The sequence below is a fragment of the Sesamum indicum genome, linkage group LG6 (genome assembly GCF_026168435.1).
Source record: "Sesamum indicum cultivar Baizhima isolate 11 linkage group LG6, ASM2616843v1, whole genome shotgun sequence".
Taxonomy (NCBI): domain Eukaryota; kingdom Viridiplantae; phylum Streptophyta; class Magnoliopsida; order Lamiales; family Pedaliaceae; genus Sesamum; species Sesamum indicum.
In genome coordinates, this window is record NC_142662.1 from 20,959,915 (window position 1) to 20,982,868 (window position 22,954).

The window sequence follows — 22,954 nt, forward strand, 5'->3', positions numbered from 1 at the left end:
ATTCTGCAAAAGATCTATTTGATCTAGCAGGAAGCTGGTCGAGCCATTGTTGGGCAGAATTTGTTGGCGTAGTAAGAAAGCACGACACTTGATACCATTAGTATACCTGTGCAGCAAGGCTGCAATTTCGAACTTATGGATATGTTCAGCTGGATCAGTGGTACCATGATAAACAGGTAGGTGCGAAGGTGCTTGGAAGTGAGCATGGAGTTCTTCCGCCATGATGTGCTCACTGAAAAGAATGCCACACTCGGCAAGTATGGTCTCTTTTGTCACCTGCTGACGAAGTTCCACCATCTCCTTCTTCAGTGACTATCGGATACTAGGGGGCTGATGTCCAGCTACCTCCTTGGCCTGCAAAATCAGCAGGGGTGGATCGATTTTGCTAGAATCTAGCAGGAATCTGCTCGTCCATACCTTGACTTCCTGGTATTCCCCCTCTTTTCAACTGGGAAGAGAGTCCTGCTCCGCTAGCTTAGGAACTGCGGAGGGTCGAATTGATGGTCTCCATGATGAATTGACTTAACTGCTCACAGAAGAGCGGACTCGTAGCGATTGGTCCAGCTGGAGCATTGGCTTCTAAGTTGAGATCTGGAACAGGGGCATTAGTAGTTCCAAAGTGGGATTTGGAGGACAATAGGTTCAGTTGTACCAGGGAGGGAAAAGTTTCCCTCATAGGATCCATTATCACCTACATTATTGAAATTTGCAATTTCTCATGCCAAAGCTTAAGTGTTCCTACAAACAATATCAATGATGCGCCGAAATTTGGCCACGCCACAAGGTCGAAGGATCTTCAAGGAGAAATCCTAAAATAACTAGGGACTAACCTTGAAAAATAGAGGTTAGCACCCTGATGGTTAAGTCAGTAACGGATTAAAGAAGGAAATAGAAAGAAAAATTTGAATTAAAGTGAGACTAATGGTGTAGAGTATGTATATGTTCGTGTGGATTGTAAAATATAAGCTCAGATAACCTAAAAATTGAGAGAATTGAGAGAATAAGTGAGAGTTTGAGAGTAAAAAATGATGTTATCAAGTGACTGCACAAGACCTCTATTTATAGACTTGTACAAAGCAGGATATAGAGTTAATTGCTGAGTTTCGTATGGCGTTAGAAAGCCCTTTGAGTTCGCTATCATCTAGAACAAACTGTTGTGGTTTGGATGAATATTGACTGCGATACGTGAGCTAATTGAATACTGCCATATTTGCCTAAGAATCCGGGAGTTGGTTAGTTGTTGATTTTCCAACTTGTTTGTTATCGATTTACTTGGAACCACCTGGAGATACTCTAGGGTGATATGTACAAATGTGTTGGCAAACTACATGACATGTCCTCCAAGTTGTATGATAACCTGTCCGACTGAAATGAACTTATTTCTTGGGCCTGCTAGTTTAGTAAAGTAGCAGGTAAGCCTGTGGGTCTTTCTTCCCAATTGGTGGGCCCTTATCCGTTCTGCTGATGAGCCAATTGGGTTCTTCTAACTTGAAACTTGACCCAATAATTTTAAAAAGCATCATACACCATATTTAATAACCAAATATTATAAAACATTTACTTAGGTACAATAAACTAACACTCCTCAAGGAATTTATCTATAAGTTTACAAAATATAAAAATTATTTGAATAATAAAATTTAACCTAGAGACATATTGATCCGATTAACCCTCTAAATATATCCACGGTAAGCTTTTAATGCAAAAATATTAAATTATTTTGCCTAAAACCAACCATTATAATGCAAACAACTTTCCACGGTCTTAGTTTCTTATGGGTAAATTACATTTTGGTCGCGATATATCATTTGTATATGGTCTATATTATTTACGTCCCACAATTTTGATTTTAATATTTATAAACTTTTATAGATTGGGTCCAAAATTTGACGATCAGATCAGATTTATAAGAAATTATAAAAACTAGTGACGAAAATTATATATATATGGACCGAAAATGTAATTTATCCATTTTTTTTATAATAATAAAAGAAAAAAACTAATTTTTATTTGGTTCAATTAAAAACTATAGCAAGAATAGATTTAAAATAGTAATTTTATTTCAATTAATATTACTGACATAAGTACTTTTATTCATTTCCAAAGATATTTATTTGCATTAATCAGGATATTAAAATTTTATTGCAAAAATATAAATGTAGGTCCTTAAATATTATATTATAAATTTTTAAAAATTAAATTTACAATTGAATTTTTTTGAGGTCACAATATATTTTGTATTTTAGTTTTAATATTATTAATTACCAAATAATAATTTATCTTATAAATATTTATAAATAAAAATAGTGTGAATAACAAAATAAAATATTATTACAAGGGTAAGTTACATTTTTTGTCCCTATATAGTCAGTTATTCATTTTTGATCCCTAATGTTTAGGTTATATGATTTTAGTCTTAATGTTTACAAATATTTATAGATTTAGTCCCTAAATTGACGATAGGACTAAATTTGGTAAAGGTTTCTAAACATTAGTAACTAAAATTATGATACGTAAATATATATATATACAGGGACCAAAAATATAATTTACTGGACTATTATTTACTACCACCAACATGCATGCACTTTCCAATCTGTCTGCTCCTCCACCAATCCACCATTCTCTCGAACAAATGAGCCCTATTGTGTTGCATTTTTCTCTGAAATCTGAGACAACAGTGATAGCATTTGCCATCATCCTAGAACGATAGTGTTATGTATGTATATATATCAAACAGCACTTTGGGGATTTGTATATTCTTTTAATTTTTTTTTAAGATTTGTTGGGGCCATGGACGAGAGAGATCATGAGGGCTCCGGTCGCTCTTATGTCTGCTATTACCTTAACCAGATCAGCTCCAGAGGTTTACCGTTTGGAGACAATCCTTTGGGTTATTCGCTTCCTTCTTTTTTGTTACAATTTTCCCTTGTTTCTATGGTAACTCGCTTAGTTCAGTTGATTCTAAGGCCCATTGGACAGCCCTCGACTGTGGCTCAGATTCTTGTAAGAACCGTAGTATTTTCTCAATTCCATTGTATCTGAACTCTATGATGATTAAGTTTTATTGTGGAAAAAGCCCGTTTAGGTTCTGTTTAATTGCTTGTATTTTTGGTGCTTGTATTCTTATTTGGTACTTACTTTTATTGCCCAACGAATGCTGCTATAATTCCTTTTTCAATGTGTTTTTCAGTATGAAAATTTTGGTTTTGATTGCTGATTTTGGATAATTTGCATTGCTCAGGCTGGTGTTTTATTAGGGCCATCAGTTAAATGATGCCATAAGCCCTTTTTCAGTGTGTTGGAGTGTGAAAATTTTGGTTTTGATTGCTGATTTTGGATAATTTGCATTGCTCAGGGTGGTGTATTGTTAGGGCCATCAGTCTTGGGGCGGATGATGCCATTCTTTGCCAAAGCATTTCCAAGAAAGTCTAGACTAGTGCTAGATACAGTATCGGTTTTTGGTTTCATGCTCCTTGTTTTCCTAATTGGTGTGAAAACGGACCTATCCACGGTTGTGAAATCTGGTAGAAAGGCTTTGGTTGTGGGCATCTTAGGTTTTTTTGTACCGCTTGGACTTACCGGATTAGTTGCCTTTCTCCTAAATGAATTCTTGTCTTTGGATCATGATGTTGCAAGAGCACTTCCACATGTAGTATTTATTCTCTCAATGACAGCTTTTCCTGTTGTAACTTGCTTTCTTGATGAGCTCAAGATTCTCAATTCGGAGATTGGACGGTTAGCCTCTTCATCTTCAATTGTATGTGATGTCTGCCTCTGGTTTGTGACATGTATAGACTTTATGGCTGAACTAGCCAAGACAAATTCACTGAAAGTAATCATAGGGTCCTGTGTATCAGCTGGTTTATTTATCATCATTGTTGTATTGGTGATCCGTCCAGCAGCTCTATGGGTAAGTCATCATACACCAGAAACTAGACCTGTTAAGGAGACATATATCTTTCTAGCCCTTGTCACTGTGATGGCCTGTGGACTTGCTGGTGAAGTCATAGGCATTCATGCAACTACAGCATCCTTTGTTCTGGGATTGATTGTACCAGATGGCCCACCATTAGGTGCAGCATTAGTCGAGACACTTGATTGCTTCGTCTCCCTGATGCTTCTACCACTCTTTTTGGCTGTCTCTGGACTGAATGTCGACATTTTTCACATACAGAACTTAAAAAATGTCGGAGTTCTGCAATTGGTTGTTTTGGTAGCATTCATCGGGAAACTTATGGGGTCAATGTTACCTCTTATCGTCTGTAGGATGCCATTTCGAGATGCTCTTTCTCTAGGCCTGATCATGAATTCTAAAGGAATTGTCGAACTTGCCTTCTTGAACGAAATCAAGAACCACAATGTAAGTCTCCCCTCTACAACCTTCATATTTCAAAATCATTAAACAAGATTGTTGCTAATTCCGCTTAGTCTCAGCTGCATTAAGTCATGAACAAGGAGACCTTTCTTTGATTTCCTTTGCTTCACATGCATAAAAGTAATCTTTTCTTTATTGGATTGCAGATTGTGACTGAGGAAATCTATGCCATTATGATAGTTTCAGTGGTTGCTACAACAGGATTGATCTCACCAATAGTAAAGTTCCTTTATGATCCTTCGAAGAGGTTTGTTGCTTACAAGAGGAGGACACTTCTGCATAGCAGAAGCAACGATGAACTTCGCATACTTGCATGCATACATCAACAAGAAGATGTTCACTCTATTATCAGCCTCCTTCAAGTATCTAATACCACAAGAGATTCGCCTATAAATTTGGTAGTTCTCCATCTTGTCAAGCTGACAGCCCGTGCCTCTTCTCTACTTATTGCCCACAGACAACGGGACAAGCCTCCTCGTAATCCTACTGAATCCGAACGGATTTTTAATGCTTTCAAAACATTTGAACAGCATTATCCTGGATTTTTTCGGGTACACTGCTACAAGGGTATCTCCCCTTTCATGACAATGCATAACGATGTATGCACTCTAGCTCAAGAAAAGAGAACGACTCTCATTATTCTTCCATTTCGCAAGCAATGGACCAGTGGGGACACGATGCAATCATCGCGTGCATACAGGCATCTCAACAAATGCGTATTCGACCAGGCTCCTTGTTCTGTTGGGATTCTGATTGATCATCGAATCGTGAAATCCCCATATGTGATAACCGAACATTCAGCATTTCGTGTTGTATTGCTCTTCTTTGGAGGGGTAGATGATCGAGAAGCATTAGCATATGCGCAACGGATGTCAGATCATACTTGTGTTAGGCTAACTGTCCTACGGTTTACAACTCCAAGCCCGATTGAAATTGTTGGAGGTACAGAACGGAGCAAAATCCTTGACGCTGATATTTTGACTGACTTCAAGCTCAGAACGCAACACACTGAGGACATAACATACAGAGAAAAGACGGTGACCAGTGGAATGGATGTAATTATGGTGGCCAGATCAGTAGTAAATGCGTATAATCTTGTTATGGTTGGCAGACGACACGGGGACTCACCAATTATGCTTCAGCTTGCAAAGTGGAACGAGCGTGGGGAGTTGGGAGCAATCGGTGAATTACTAGCTGCCTCAGAATTGAAAGGCGAGGCTTCAATTTTAGTGGTACAACAGCAGACTAGAGTATGGGGACTCAGAGACCCCGAGGAATCTACACATTTAGAAGAATTAAGTTATAGGTTGTATTGCTACTTGTATTAGATAGAATAGTCTTAGATAAATCCATGTCAACACAAGTTTGTGCATAACCTATTTATTCCCTTTTACGTTGACATTCAAAAATTACTACAAAGCTAAGCAAACTCTTGTCTAATTAAGTTTATTCCGTACTCAGCTCCTGATTGTGTTGCTACATATATCAAGAAAACTACCACTGCCTTTTGCAGGAAAATTCTGAACTGTGGTTCCGAAGGGTAAAGGATAAATGACTACAGATTCTATCAATTTTTCAAAACAAAAGACATTGACCCTCATTTGCGGCAGAATTTAGAAGGCCAGGATATAAAGGGCAAAGAAGAAGATCCAACACTTAGGTTTCATTTGGTTGCATAAGTGGAAATGAGAAGTGAAAAGAGAATGGGAGTGAAAAGGCCAGGGGAAGGTAAAGAATGATAGTTTTTTTTAAGTTGTTTGGTAGGATTGGAAGGAAAATAAATATCAAATACTGGCTTATTTGTTTAAACATTGTTAAAAAAAATATAACAAAAATATTTTTTTTTTAAAAAAGTATAACACTTATATTACAAGTTGTGGACAGAAGATTGTTTTTTTTGTTTTTTTAAAAAGATGGCCGAGTCGTGGACCGGGTCTGTGACTCCAAGTATTGGACCTAATCCACCACTCAATTTTTTCTTATTTTTTTAAAAAATATTATATATATATTATAATTATTCAATTATAAATTTAATTTTTTTTCTAATTATAGTCAACATTAAAAGTTTATCAATAAAAAAAATTACAATCAATTGTTACAAATATTATTTATGGTCTGCGACCCTGTACTGACATATTTGAGGGATCTTGGCGTTGTTGGTACTCTTGCCTTTGATGCGTTTGTGGCCAGTCTATCTCATTATGAATACGTGATGTTTGATTTCGACCAGAGCATGTAGAAGCATTAAAAGTAGTGTCATGGACCAACGTAAAGTATGGAACATCCCAACAATTTTCCACCATCAAAGGTTGGAAGGACTTAGAATATGTCCTTCTATAAGCTGTCAAATTATAATAATCCTTAACCATTGATGACGTGCTAATCATATATACAACACATTCCTTTTGAGCATGAGAACAAGGAATCTCAAATTGACTCTATTTGCCGTATGAAGATTCTCTGGTGGCAATTTCGATAATCTGAGTATATAATTCATGTCCATGGTGGTGCTTTATAAAATAGAGGCAAATTATTCAAATTGATGGTATCTCGTGACCGCATGCTCAATACTTTTTTCAGACCAATGTTTGAACAACTTGTAGGCATAGCCTGTCCAGAGTTGATTGTTGTTTAATACTACACCTACTCCGAGCAATCCTCTTACCAAAATAATGGATGGAGCGGGCAAATATTATTTCCATTATTGAATTCACAGACAGGCGACGAGCCCCTTTAAAAACTCCATTGATGTATTATAATATGTTGGTTGTCAAAATACTGCACCGACATCCACCGTCATGAGAAGCTGTAGAATTTTCCTTTTTGATCTAGTCTAGGTATGCAAGCGCTTTTAACTTGTGGCTCTAAATCTCCTCCATAGTTCGATTGAACTTTCTTATTTGGTATTCAGAGCAAGCTCTCCAATTATTTCCCACATAGCACATGTCAAAATTACTCCTGACACATCGTTCAAATTGTATTACAATATACTCATGCAGTTGCGTTGCTCCTGCTGGGTGGGGTGATGTGTCCTAATTCATCTTAAAACCTGGTCCCATTTCTATATCTTACAAAACTATAGGATGTAGTAGAAACCAGAACTACAATTGAGGTAGTATTGTCCTTGCATTCTTATATTGTGGATCATTCAATACCAGTAACAAAGACAAAGCTGCAATTGTTACATGTAATATTAAATTATTATATACGTCGGCTGATATTTTTTTAAAAAAAATATTAAAGTAATAGCACAAGTTTATGTCATTATTGCAGATTTGGGTTTGGTCACGTATAATTCCATTTTGCCCAATCTTGGTATGGAACGTCTATGTATAGGCCAAGAGATATACTAGATGAGATGCAGATTGATTAGGTATTTGATATTTAAAACATTACGTATATCTATACAAATATTAATGCACATCAATTTGCATATTTTTATTTATTATAGTTTATCTCGCAACCATATGATATAAACTCAAACTGCATTATGGCATATGCAGCTGATTTTAACCCCCACCTGTGGGCATTAACACGTGTTTTGATATTTTATGCAACAATGGAAATGCATAATTCCGAATGGGTCATTCGCCAATATTCCAAAATTGTAAAATACTCGGGACATGAGCCTGTATCAGATCTCCCATAAATCATATAAGAACATATTGGAACCTACAACACATACAGTAGTCACTAGATGACACAGACTATATGATATGATTGTGCAAAAATCTTCTATTTCAAATAGAAGATATACAAAACATGGATATTGGGTTCGTGCAATAACATAACACTTCATTTCATATCGTCATCTCATGATAGGCGTGTGGTAGCGAGTATCAACCTGGAGATGCACCCACGTTACATATTACGGTATGTTATAATGCATAGCAATTTTACAACGGAATTTCATTGCAATGGAATAAGATATTGCAACAAAATTGCTGTAAATTTTGCAAGGAAATATTATCACAAAGTCGTTGCAAAAATGTAGTAAATTTTGTTGCAAAATCCATTGCAAGATTCGTTAAAAGTCAAAAGTTTAAGCAACGTAATTTGCAACTGGCGATTATTCGTGGCAAAATTTGCAACAAATGGAGAAAACTGCTGCAACTATAGCATTAGTACCTATAGCAACAGAAAATTTTTCATTGTAAATTTTCGTGGCAACACTATTTTGCAATTGATTTTAGGCAAATTCTGTGGCAAAAAATCGTTCCTATAGCACTGTTTTTTTTGTAGTGCCTCAAATGTAGTTTTATTTTTTCCCAATAATGGTCCTAAGCTGGAAAGTAAACCAATTTTCTTTTAAGTCAAAAATACTTAACGATCACATATTAGGCACGTACACTACATTGTTAAGTTGTAAACAAAAAAGTGGGATGAGGACCAAGTGTGCTAATTTTTGTAAGTTTCGAGACTAAAAGTGTTAATCTCATATGGGACCAAAAGTATTATTTCCCATTAAAAAATTATTTTCCAACCAAAAGAAAAAAAAAAAACCCCATTTGACATATTTACAAATTTTGGGGGACTGAAATGAAGAAGAAAATGTGAAATAGACCATTTTACCTTTCAAAAGTTCAAAATCCGACCATATTTTCATCGCACATTAGTCAGAGTGACTAAACTAAGATAAAAACTACCGTATAAGAATACTAAAATTAAAAAATAAACTTAAGCAATTAAAATGATTGTTTTAATTCAAAGTAAGATAAAAACCAAAAATGCATTTATCCCTTAAAATGATTATTTTAAATTCAAACTTATGGGACAAATCGTACTATTTACTCTATATATTTGATATGTATATTAAATTACATATGGTATAATATGATTCAGTAATAAAAGATATATAGCAGTAGAAGATGGAAGAGCTAACAAACACACACTACAAAAAAGTAGCTGTGGAAAATGTGGTTTTGCCGTTTTTTGCTCTTCTCCGTTCCTTCCATGCATCTCCCATTCATGCAGATGCAGTGCAAGCTCTTAACCTTCTTCACTTCTCCTTCTGACGATTTTCTTTCTCCTAATCTTCCATCCATTTCATGTATTCTGCGTAAGCTTTAGATTGCCTTAATGCGAGGATGAATGCATCTTCTTCACCCCCACGGGATTCCTTCTGCTTTATAGCCCAAAGCCGTTGGTCCAGAGGAATTTTTTTCGGCGACAACCCTTTCTCCTCAAACACTTCGGTTCTCCTCGCGCAGCTTACGCTTTGTGCTCTCACCACCGCGGTCTTGAACCGTGGCCTTGCATATCTTGGCCAGAGTCTTTTCGTTTCTCAAATACTCGTAAGTAGTGTATGTTATACGTTTGATTCTTTTTATTGGTTTTTCATTTGGTGGGAAATTCTTGTAGGTCATGTAAAGTTCTTTATTTGTTGTATTGGGATGCGAAATCAAAGATATTCAGGTGATGGGTCCTTGATATTTTAGTTATGCCATTTTACATAGAGGTGTTTGTGAAAGTTCCTCAATGAGTAAAAGAATTCAGTGAGGGAAGCAACATCAACTCTGAGGAACGGTTCTCTTTACGTTCTCTAGTTAGACATGCATAGATGGTTCTGATGTATGATGAATCAGGTTAGATGTCGGGGACTTGATGGAAAGTTCACTCTAAACTTGCTCTGGTCAGCACCTAATCAATCACGCACTCGTTGTATGTATAACTTTGCTTGTGCTTTGTCACTCTTATCTGATGCAAGTTGAAGATAACATGTCAAATGAAGATGACTAAGCTTGTATATAGGTTGCTTGTAGTTGAACTATTAACTAAATATCTTCGATCATGATATAGTAGCTTGTGTATCCTTTTACCAAGTAGAACAAAGAAGCTCTATTTGAGACCCAATCCATAAATAATTAGTTGTATGGCAAATCTAATTGCACTTTTCTTGGGCTTGCTAACATGGTTTGTGTAAACCTACTTGTCCTATAAATGACTTTTTTATGGTGAAATTGGATATGGAGATTATGACTTTTAGATAGTAATAATGTACGACAACAGAATCATGACCTACTTATCTACATTTTTAGTTAGAAGGAGAAACAATTCAAGTTTGGATCCTGTGCCTATCATGTTTAAGTTTTATGTGAGTCTAACTGTTTCTTGGGTTAGAATTTTAGTCATAGACTTTGCAAGCTCAGGTTTCTAGATAACTGTGAGCTTTGGAGTGAATGAGTCCCTTAAGAAGGGTGGGGAAGGAAAATGAAAGACTTGAGCATAACCGGTGATGTGGGATGGTTAACTCTATTATTCTTTGCTACTTGTATTTTAAAATTTTTGTTTTCCACCCATTTTATCATGCTCCTAGATCCGCTTTTCATTAAAGTTAGTTTTACAAAGACGTGTAGAGCACTAGAAACTTATTCATAACCAGCTATTGTTCTCTCATTTTAAAAACAACAAAGAATAACTATATTGAACAACTAATTGTGACTGTGAAAATTAGGCAAGCTACAGTACTCCAATCTATTTAATCAAGTGAGATTGTCTTAATATACCTATTTCTACTAAACATAAAATCATGGAGAAGGAAGCTAAATCAAATAAACCATCTATCGTAATTTCCCCTCAAGGTAGTATAGTACTTCGCCATCTCTTTCCTTCGAGTAATTAGTGACTGATATATGTTTTTGTACATTTTAATGTTACCTGTGAGAAGGAAGTATGTCATATCTAAATGTGTTGCTTTGGGTGATAACCAGGCAGGGTTAATATTGGGACCATCAGTCCTCGGGAGCAATGCAGTTATCAGAGAATTGCTTTTTCCAGTGTCAAGCTTTTATACAGTTGATACATTCAGGTTCTTTGGTGTAATGTTCTATTTATTCATCGTTGGTGTCAAAATGGATTTGAGTCTCATACAAAAATCAGGAAAGAAAGCAGTGGTAATAGGCATCTGTACCTTCTCAATACCTCTATTACTCAACTTGATGATTAGCAGACTAATAACAATGTATGTGGCCATGCAACCAAGTCTTTACAGCTCAATGATATGGATTGTATCGTTTCAAGCCTTAAGTTCATTCCATGTCATTGTTTGCCTATTAGCTGATCTAAGGCTCATGAATTCAGAGCTGGGAAAGCTAGCCACATCTTCATCCATGATTAGTGGCAGTTGTAGTTTTATTTGGGCACTCATTGTCTTTGCGGGGGAGCATGGTCTACATGTAGAGCAAGAAACATTTATAATAATGCTTTTATGGTCAGGCATGATGGTGATGTTCGCCATATGTATTTTCCGACCTATGATTCAATGGATGATTAACCATACAACCGATGTAGATTCAGTAAAAGAGAGCTATATATGTGTCATCTTAATCCTAGTACTGGGATCTGCATTGTACGGCGAGTACTTAGGCCAGCATTTTACATTTGGGCCAATAGTTTTAGGAATGGTAATACCTGATGGACCTCCTTTAGGCTCAGCATTAGTCAATAAGCTTGAGTGTTTTGTCTCTTCTATTTTCTTGCCAATTTTTTTTGTTGTTAGTGCTGCGAGGATTGATTTCTCAATGATATCACTAAGGAGCTTTGCCATAATTGAAGGCCTCGCAGTTTGTGCATTCTTCTGGAAAGTAGTTGGTGTGATGTTGCCTTCACTAAGTTGGAAAATGACAGCGATCGATGGACTCCACCTAGCCCTAGTGTTGAGCAACCAAGGCATGGTGGAAGTTCTAATCCTGGAACAAGCAAAATCATTACGGGTAAGTACATTCAAATTGTCATTGATGAGCTTCATTCTAAAGGCTTCTTTTTCTGTTCATGTTGCCGTATGTGTGGAAAAGAAGCATTAGATCACAATAGACACACATCAAAATGCCAATAATTGGTTTCATAAATTACCACATTGATTTACAATATAGTATATCTCAATCTAAATGTGTTGACATTTTCTTGTTTTTCTAATATATCTATGCTATCCGTGCTGCAGCTAATTGATGAAGAATCATACAGTATTATGGTCCTATCAATTTTTGGTTTAACTGGAATACTTTGTCCAATAGTGAAATTTTCTTACAAGCCATCCAAGAGATATATGATGGGTGAGCGAATGACCATCAAGTACACCAATCCTAATGCAGAGATCCGAATGCTTGCTTGCGTACACTATCAGGAGCATACTCCTTCCATAATAAACCTTTTCGAAGCCTCCTACCCACATCCCGAAGCACCAATTAGCTTCATTGTTGTCCACCTCATTGAATTAGCTGGTAGAAGTGCACCAGTTCTTATGCCTCATCACCCTGGGATGAGGAATCCATCCCCCTCAAACGAGTCAAATCCCATAATTAATGCTCTTAGATATTTCGAGCATGAAAATGAAGGTTATGTGGCTGTGTATCCTTACACATCCATATCACCTTATAATTCGATCCACAATGACATATGCTTATTAGCCATAGAGAAGAGGGTTTCTTTAGTTATTGTGCTATTCCATAAACATCCACTAATCCATGTATCTGAAGATGAGACGAAGGCCATAAGGAATGTGAACAATAACATTATCAGGGAATCACCTAGCTCAGTTGGGATCTTAGTCGACCGTGGTACTATGACCCACACTTCGACCTTGTTACGGACAAGCGTGTACCGCATTGGAATGATCTTTCTAGGTGGTCCTGATGATCGAGAAGCACTGGCCTATGCATGTCGCATGGGTAAACATCCCAATATACGGATCACTCTCATTCGATTTTTGGATGGTTCTGTGGTGACTGCCGTTTCTCGTCAAATGGTAATAGACTTGAACACCATAAATGCTTACAGAGATGCTCAAATGACGAACAAACAATGGTTCTATCAAGAGGAGCTGATCAAGGATAGCTTGGGACTTATAACTGTTATTAGAAGCATGGAGAGCTGTTTCGACCTAATAATAGTCGGAAGACAACACAGAGATCACTCTCCATTGTTGGCTGGGCTTCATGATTGGAATGAGTTTCCAGAACTAGGGTGTGTGGGTGACATGCTTGTGTCATTGGATTCAAATTGCAAGGCATCTGTGTTAGTGGTGCAACAACCATCAACACTCAGATGATCTCTAACCCTCATCAAGACATTTCAGTTGCAGTACTGGAAAGGTCTTTTGTTCATACTAGCTATTAGTGTTGATTAGTGTAGCTTCTGCCAGATTACAACTAGTTACAGTGTCTGTGTCTGGATAGTTGCTTGGTTTACAAGTTGAACATAAAGATATCTTCTGTTACACTGCTCAGTTACACAACTAATGCTTCCATAATTCCTCCCTTTGTCAAATCGGATATGTAATTATTGGAATAAGAGTAGTAATTTTGAATTACATCAAATACTACATGTATATATATATTAGTTGAAGTAAAAGGTTTTAGCTTACTAGCAAGACTGTGAGGTCTTCAGACCTTGCAATTATAAGGTCTTCATTTTGAATCCAATCAAAAAGATGTTTCTCTTGTAATTAAATTTGTTATCTCATTGCTGATTCAATTGCTGGATTTTGTAAGATTAACCATTAATCCATGTGCTCAACTTTTTAATATAATATTCTTATCTATGGTAGCTAAGCATAGTGATATAATAATTAATTAATTTTCACAAAATGCATTTTTATTTAGATCTATGAATTCTTTAAAATTCTTAGGACTAATTAAATATTGATGATATTGAGCATATTAATTTTTTTTGTTAACTAGACATCTCTTACATCTTGCACATCAGTCCATATATACAGTAGGTAAAATATTGTATTATGTGTTTATGATCAGGAAAATTGCATTTTTTATCAATTTATATTTAGATTTAGTATATTTTAGACTTATTATTTGCGGGATTTTCGAAAACTGCTTTGTAACTTGCAAAAAGTCTAATTTTCAGTCTTGTCAACATTCATTCTTTCAGGAATTTGAAAGAAATAACATACGTAAGTCGTGTGTATTATCTTTTTAGAATGAAGAGAACGGTCACGTGATTGGCGTATAATTATTTTATTTTCTAAAAATTGTTAAAAGGAGAATTTAAAGTGAATTTTTTTTTTAAAGTTCTGAGATTATTTTCAAGAATTTTATAAGTAATGAGTATAAAATTAGAGTAAATTATAATATTTCATTCGAACTATTCCTGTTTTCATACTTTATCATTGGAATATTTTTTATTTTTATTAATTTACCATCACAATTTTGCGAAATTTGCACATTTCATGTATAACCCCTTTTTTCGTTAATTTTTCTCCTGTGAAAATGTCATATGCTGTGCATATATGAGAAATATTATATCATATAATCCTTCAATATCACATATGCACTGTATGTGATATTTTTTCAACAAAAAACTTGGTTGAAAAACAGTTATAATGGCAAATGCAAAATTTCGTAAAATTGAGATGATAAGTTGATACTACATAAAATAAGATGCCAAAATTTTAAAATGATCATAGTTCAAATGACAAAAATATAATTAATACCTAAAATATATAAAAGCTAAGTTATGAAACAAAAAATATATTTTATCTGTTGTACATCGTATCCACCTATTTGTCAATGTCATCTATATTCACATTTAGTACTTGTAAAAGCTCATATAGTTAAGAATATTTAAAGGAAGTTCATCCTGTGCATCTCAAATTCATCTCATCGTCAGGAATGGGACCATTGAAGTTTGTTCTTCCAAATATTGCACACAAGGCATCCCACCCCAGGTCCCGAGTATACACATAAAATATGGCATACATGCCTTGTTTACACTAGGCAAAGAGACCATAACAAGGTTTTGATTGTGTGTCTAATCGTAGCTATTGCTCAACACCATCGAAAACTGCATTAGCTAGTTCAAAGTTGTTGTTTCCGAAGATCCACAAGTACAACCTTAAATTGGCATCAGAGCTGCTAATTCACCCCACAACATTTTCAATTTTGTGAAAAAAAAAACGACAATATTTCATTTCTCTCTGCAGTTGGTATAGTGACGGTTCATTATAGTCACCAAACCTCTCTTCAAGCTCTATCCACAATCGCCTAGAGATTTCTAAGTGTATCTGAATGCATCTACAATATTTTTGGAAATGGAATTCAGGATCCAAGATTGCAACATATAGTCCACCCTAATCGAGTGATAATATTTTTCGCCACTCTTATTAGGTTTTTCAAATCTCCCATCGATAAAACCTAGCTTCATTTTTTTTGTACAAAGTGATATTTTACCACCCCAGTTCTCATAATAAGAAGGGTTTGATCCTTAAGTTACAATCAATCTGTTTCATATGCCATTCTAGCATTGGAAGTACATCCAATCACCACACCCACTATTTTGAAACTAATTATATGAATTCCCATAGATTATTTTCTTTTTGGTTACAACAATTATACCAATTTGTACATAGCACATCAACAATTAATCAAAGTGGAGTAATTAACTTGTGCAATGAATATTACAAAATAATATTGATAATCACTTTTCTTCAATTCAATATTTTATAACTCTGATTCTTTTTCGTCTCTATTTAAGGAATTAAATTTTAATTTTTTGGGAACTAAATTTTTATAATTTGTCATTACTATATTTTGCATTGATAATCATTAGTGTTATTGTTTCGACGAGGCAAAAATATTATTCATAATTAAAAATTTGACAAATATTTTAGTTATAAATAAAATCACGATGAATGTTGATTAACTATAGTCAAAATTTAAGTGTTTAGATTGATCTTGTTTTATTATGATAGATAATATTAAGTTTTTACAATTTTCAACCGTAGACAATTATAATATAGGGAATAAGTATGCGCGAGTTATAAGTAGTAAGGTTTTTTCACTATAATAAAACACATTTTTAAAACAAAATTATCAAATTAAAAAATTAAAATCAACAATACCACATATATATATATTTACTGTCATAAAACTGAAATCACGTCGAACGTTGTATCATAATTTAAGTCTGGTCAGCTGTGTGACTATTGGTCAATGAGATATTGCCTTGCATGTTCCTTTTCTTTTAATTTTTTTTTTTTGAAAAAAAAAAAACAAATATTACATGTATTTGGAATTATTATTGCATGGTTGAAGATGAGCGCCAGCTAAACCATGATAGGTCACCGGGGGAAAAGGAAAACACTTAGCTATTTAAAATTAATTAGGTGCGCCAGTCTATATATATATATATATATATATTTCTCTTAGATGCAAAGTCAAAAAATAACATTGATGAAGACTTAAAAAATTGAACCCAATAATTAAATTAAATACTCTACTCCAAGTTCAACAATTTACTATTTTCTTATAGATTACTGTATTTGTATATCTCAATTTTTTTGTCAAAAAATAAACGATAAGAATTGTATCGTTTAAAATGAAAGATAAATTTAATTCGAAATATATTATTTTTGAATAATATTGATCTATGATAAGGGTATTTAGTAGTAACGATGTTGTTAAGATATTAATATTAATTTATTTTTTTATCTAATAACTTAATTAAATTTTTAATTCAGATAATTGTTTAAAATGCATGGTTAAAGTTATATTAAACAAGATATTTTGAATTTAAATCTTATAGCCAACTACCTATTTATGAAAGAACTGTTTGCACAAATTTGCACCCTATATTAAAAGATTTTCTTCTTTAATAATTTAAATTTTTAGATGATCTTAAAAATGTTAAAAATATGATCAGTATTGAATTGTATGATTGTCGAGTACCATAAATTATATAAATTAAAAAGATAAGAAATCAAAGAAAATAAGCCCCAAAAGTCTTTTGAAAATAAGAATTTCTTTGTTCGAGAATCTAAAAAATAACTCATAATTTCTTTCTTGTGTACAATAGTTGGGAAAAAAAAATGTAAGCTGATTGCCCTTTTGTCAGAAAAAGAAATAGACAAAAGGTTAAATATTTCATAATCTGCAATTATGAACATGCAGATGGAAATCTAAATAAAAAAAAAAAAAGAAAATTGAGGATTATAATTATTCACAATTTTAAAGAGGAAAATTTTGTTTGGAATTGGAAGAGAGTGGCGGGATAGCTAGTCCTCATAGATGCTCTCCAGATGGGGCCGCCACACCTCCGCCGTCGTCTTCCGTCGGCGACACGACGGCGACTTCTTGTCCTCCGCCGCAATCGTCGAGTGCTGCTTGGAGGAGTTGTACTTTTTCATTTTCTTCTTACTTTTCTCATGCCTGGGTAAGGAAGACGAAGGTATCAAGAAGTAAATGGAGCCCCGCTTGAGGTCGGAGTCGGGCGACAGGATGAGGATCCGGCGTGGGACGCCTTGGGAGCAGGGTTTTGTGAGGACGTGATCCGGGTAGTTGGTCAAGACCTCGCCGGCGGTGACCCGACCCGTAAGCTCCTCCACATACCCATTCGAATGTACTATTCGGATCAAGTCCAGCGCCCCGCATGGAAGAACACATGCCAAACAACACCTCAGGCTGTTGCCCATCAGTCGTATTGAACTGGATCTTTTGGCGACGGATTTAAGTCTGTCTCTGAAGCGTCGCTTTGTGTTGGTTGTCTAAGAAGAGTTTGAATGTGAATGTGGATTAGGGTTTATATAGGGATTGGGGAGTGGAAACCGTACTCTTGGACTTAATAATTCATTGTGTTCCATGATTGATATGGTTTAGGAAGTACTTGGATTAAAACGACTGAAATGTCTTTATTTTTTGCTTTTGCTTATCGCTTTCCAATCATCTATCTTCCATCAACATCTCAAAAATTCTAATTCTAATTCAAATTTAATTTAATTATATAATAAGTATCTTTGTTGTTTAAAAAATTACCAATACCCCCTAGATTTTAACAGTTGTCTAACAATTAACCCAATCCGTTATATTTTCATCCATTTTTATGGTGAACTGAAAAATGCCCTTATGAATTAAAATTATATTTTTTATTTTTTTATGAACTAAGTGGATTATGTTTTTATAATTTTTTATGGATTAAGTGGATTATTTTTTATAACTAGCATGAACTATATATACTATGATGCACAGACACGAACACGAACACAAACACTCATAACAACTTTTTTAAAAAAAAATTATTGGATCCCACCACTGTAATTAATGTGATTATTAACTGTCATAGATAAATATTTGGGGTTAAATACAATTTATCCTTTATGACATGTGAACTAAACAAAAAAAACCCTGTAAAAAAATATTTAGCAAATCACCCTATGCTTCAACAGGAATCACCCAAGGGTAGATTAGAAACCTCTGGTAAATTGCCTGCCCCTCACCCAGCGGATAAAGTACATTACATAGTCTAGGGATTGGCGACTTACCCATTCAGTGACTTTGGCACTGGACGTTCCCAAAACAGATCGGGTTGAGTCAATTCAATAATAGACATCTGTTGGGATTCCACCTTCCTTCTCCTTTTAGGGCCTATCCGGAAGATAATCCAATACTTCTTGGTAATTTGGTTCATTTTCCAAAACAGGGAGTAATTTGTTAATTTTTTGTTACATGGGGATTTTTTGTTCTTTTTTTATATCACATGAGGATAAATTGTATTTTTTTCGTAATAAATATTTGTATAGTATATTTATATTTCTAAAATTTGTTAAATTAAACTTTCAATACCCTAAAATTAATCTGATTTATGTGAACTGAATCGCTCAACTGTAATATTTTCTTTGATAGTTTAATTTATATTTTGCTCCTAAGTTTTAGTAAATAATTATGTAAAGGAACTAAAAAAAAGTGATATTTGTTCAGTGTTCGGAGATTTGGAATGTAATATGCCAGTAATAAGTCAATCGAGGGTGATACCAATTCTCATGCAGTTTTGTTGTTAATGTCAACAAATTTACTGTATCTTGACTAATGGTATAACTTATTTATTAGAAGGAAGCAACTCTAGGAGTATTAGATGTAATGTTCCAAACTATAGGAAGTTCACTTATAATTACACCAAATTTCAAAAGAAGAGAGTGTAATTATCCCGGATAATAATAAATAAAACTTAATACTTTATTTCTTAATGCTTTTATAATATTCCAGGATCCATGGGCAGTAGTGTTTTATTAGATTTTGTACATTTTAAATCTGCATACTTCCAAAGTATCCAGCTGTCTTTGATCTACTCCAATTTTTTAGTTCAATGAATAAAGATTTCTGCTAACATTTCCTTATGCTACTTATAAATTAAAAATAAAATAAAATAAAATAGTTAACTGAACTGAACTGCTGTTACTAATATATACAATTTCAAGTATAATAACACATTCGTATCTCTATGTATATTTTTACATAAACACGATTATGGTTACATTCATCCTTCTCTTCTCCCAACAAACTTAAAAACATTTTCTTTTAGCCATCTCGAATCGCGATTTCGCCGCAGAATCTTACACGTTTTTGTATAATAACTCTTCTCTTTTTTTATTTTGTTTGTAACTTTTTTCTGCACCTCAAGTTCTTGAAATTGATTCTTTGGTTATGGTGAAACTATGAATATAAAAAAAATGAAGGATAATTACGTACACTTTTTCTTGAGATTTGGTTTAGATTACCTCAACTGCCCCTTTAAAGCTTCAGTCAATTATGACTATAATATCATAGATTCAAGGGAAACTTTAATTTAGATCGAATTTGAATTAATTATGAAGTAAATGCAATATATTTGTCGTGTGATTGGTATACAGTTAACAAAAAGTGATTAATCACATGATAAAGTAAAATTTCACTTACTTTCATGTGGTTGGTTTAGTTTGGTTAAAACTTGTTTGGATAAGAACTTTTAGTAGATTCGACTGTTGATTATGTATAGATATTTTTGTGATTATAATGGTTTACACAAAACGAAAAATTTTGCGAAATTTGGATTTTTAGTTAATTTTGCATCTTTTTTTTAATTTTAAGTCACATTGAAATTGACTTTAAGCTGCATCAGAAGAAATACGACTTTTTCGTTATGGTTAAAAGTAAAAAATTGTATAGAATATTAATTAACAACGATTGTGTAATGTCTATTAGCATTTTATTTTTGTAAGTGAAGCTAAAACATTAACTACAACTAAAAACTATAGCAAATGTTTTGACCTTACGACAAACTATGGAAAATGTTGATTAGCCGACACCAAAATTTAGGTTTTCACATCGATTTTGTTTGACCATGCTGGATGATTTTGATTTGTCATGATTTTTAAACTGTAGTAATTTATGGTATAGAGAATAATCCATTTTAATATAGTGTTAGAAAATACCTAAGATCGGGCTGAAAATGCAATAAATATAATAGCAATATAGCATTCTATCTTTCTTCTAGTTTTGTTCCTTTCGAGGAATAAAAACATTAGGTCAAATTAGACCTGTTCCGGCTTTCTTTCTTTCTTTTCTTTTTTTTTTTTGGTACAAAATAGTTCGGAGGGCTCCGACTCCAATAATCACCATGGATTTAGGCATACGTTCAAAACCGCAGGTCAATTATGTAGGGGGTACTAACAGATTACCTACTAATACAACCCTAACACCGACTGGTTGGATATCTATTCCAAGTCCCATTGCATCATTGCTTTCAATTACTATACACACACCTGGTGCACTACAAGAAATTATTAGGGTATTAGAGACGGAAAAGATCCGTCTCTGATTTTGATTAAGTAGAGACGGATCTAGAGACGAGTAGTAACTCTTTTTTGGATTATTAATAAATCAGAGACATGTTTAGCGACGAATGTATGCTTCTACTAAATTAAGAGGATGGTTTATTCTTATTGATTGAGCCAATTAAGAGAACTCAACCACAATAAAATATGTATTTGACCAAAACTCATTCCAACACTGCCCAACTTAATGGTCGAAGTTACACGAACACATTAAAAATTGAATCCGATCTCAATTGAATCAATACCTTAGTCAATCAATCCATCTCATTTTTATTGGAAGGACGAAGCTTCGTGAGGCTCAAGTGTAAGGTGCACCGACCAGCCGAGATAAGCATTGTTCATTATAATTAATTAGTTGTTAAAGTTTATACCAAACTTTATTAATCATTCTACACAATAATGATTTCTAGGAATTGCACGAGTCGAGATCGAGTTTGATAAAGCTTGAATCTTAATAGGGATCATACACAACTAATTCATTAACATGTTCTTGAATTTGTTTATTCGATTAGTTGGGCTCCCGAGTATAATATTTTAGACGTGTTTTCGTATATATTTTTGTATGGATATATAAATAGGTTTAAGTATATTTTTAATTCTGTAATTTTGGTATTTTGATATTTTTATCTTTTATTTTTGTAGGATTGCAAAATTGTCCTGTAACTTTTTGATATTTTACAATTTTGGTTCTTCTAGTACCGGATTTTACAAAAATTATCGAATAAATCATGTGCCACACGTTATTAGTTTGTTTTTTTAACTTTTCTTCCATGTTGGCGAATGAACCACGCGGCACACATGATTTATTTCGGCTACATTGGCAAAATTCGGCACCAGAATGACCAAAATTGTGAAATGTCAAAAAATTATAGGACTCTTTTGTAATCCTAAAAAGATAAAGGATAAAAATGCTAATGTATCAAAATTACTGGATCAAAAATATGTTAAAACTATATATATGTGTCTATGTACATTACATAAACTAGAAGATCAGCGATACAAAAACTAAGTGACCATTTTATTATCATTACTAATTATATACACATTTTATTTTTTTCATAATGATAAATTTCATGGTTTTAATAGGGACTAATATTTTATGAAAGTTGTTACTAGCAAGGATTATCTCCCGTCTCCTGCGTATTTGATGTAGACGCTTCGTCATATTATTCATAATGAACATTGAATCAGTATTTATTTACAGGTGCTCAATTACAATTAAGATTATCGTATTTATTACGAGCCTTTTTTATTTTTTAAATATTTTTTATTACAATCGTTCATGTTGAATATCTATATATAACATAGACAGATACAACAATCATATCCTAATCAATAATATTAGATAAATTATATCTAAGCAACACCTACTATGCAGTAGAATAACATCCCACACGTCGGGTCTTAAGTTCGTCAACTAAATTAGGCTTCATTGGCTATTACGAGCCAAATTAAAGTGCCCATGCCTCTACACAATTGCTTGTAGCTGTCCCTACGGATGCATTGCCCTGGATGTAGCGACCAAGTTTCCATTCCAGTCTCTAATATTATTTTTTGTTGTCGTACTGATTTCTCCATACTATTTCTCGAAATTATATAATTTAATTTGTGCCAATAGTTTTAATTTGAAAAAAAATAAAGAAGAACGTACAATGCAACTCTTGAAAGAAAAAACATCTAATTTATCTATAAAATTTTTAAATATTTTTACACGCATATCGAGTCTGCCGCGTACTGCTAGCAAAGGTACAGCATATGTGTAATGAATGGGACATACATACATAGACACAAAAATTATTACACGCGTTATGGAATAAACCATCATGTACGTAATTAGGACAAATTCACAGTTTTCAATAATAAATATTAAATAATAGTAGTTTTAATAATCTAATTATTTATTTTTTGGAAGATCTTCACATTTTTGTCCATTACCTTAGACTGAAGATGTTGTCCGTATTGGTCTACAACGTGGGGTGATA

General features: G+C 33.9%; 3 protein-coding genes across 5 annotated transcripts; 2 read left to right on the forward strand and 1 right to left on the reverse strand.

Moving 5' to 3' along the window:
* The first annotated feature begins 2,793 nt into the window (after positions 1–2,793).
* On the forward strand, positions 2,794–5,706 carry LOC105163995 (cation/H(+) antiporter 15). The gene is made up of 3 exons (XM_011082533.3): positions 2,794–3,006; positions 3,359–4,363; positions 4,525–5,706. The coding sequence occupies exons 1-3, from the start codon at positions 2,794–2,796 to the stop codon at positions 5,704–5,706; spliced, it is 2,400 nt and encodes a 799-aa protein (XP_011080835.1).
* Positions 5,707–9,227: 3,521 nt separating this feature from the next.
* Positions 9,228–13,692, forward strand: LOC105163922 (cation/H(+) antiporter 15). 3 transcript variants are annotated; one of them, XM_088881149.1, is made up of 4 exons: positions 9,532–9,672; positions 11,089–11,186; positions 11,933–12,090; positions 12,318–13,692. In XM_088881149.1, the coding sequence occupies exons 2-4, from the start codon at positions 11,126–11,128 to the stop codon at positions 13,422–13,424; spliced, it is 1,326 nt and encodes a 441-aa protein (XP_088737275.1). In that variant the 5' UTR covers positions 9,532–9,672; positions 11,089–11,125; the 3' UTR covers positions 13,425–13,692. The 3 variants fall into 3 exon arrangements, with proteins under 3 accessions (XP_011080756.1, XP_088737275.1, XP_088737276.1); XM_011082454.3 differs by having other exon boundaries at positions 9,228–9,672; positions 11,089–12,090; XM_088881150.1 differs by lacking the exon at positions 9,532–9,672 and having other exon boundaries at positions 9,679–11,186.
* Positions 13,693–17,109: 3,417 nt separating this feature from the next.
* Positions 17,110–17,993, reverse strand: LOC148787902 (uncharacterized). The gene has a single exon (XM_088882063.1). The coding sequence runs from the start codon at positions 17,796–17,798 to the stop codon at positions 17,382–17,384; it is 417 nt and encodes a 138-aa protein (XP_088738189.1). The 5' UTR covers positions 17,799–17,993; the 3' UTR covers positions 17,110–17,381.
* Positions 17,994–22,954: the final 4,961 nt, after the last annotated feature.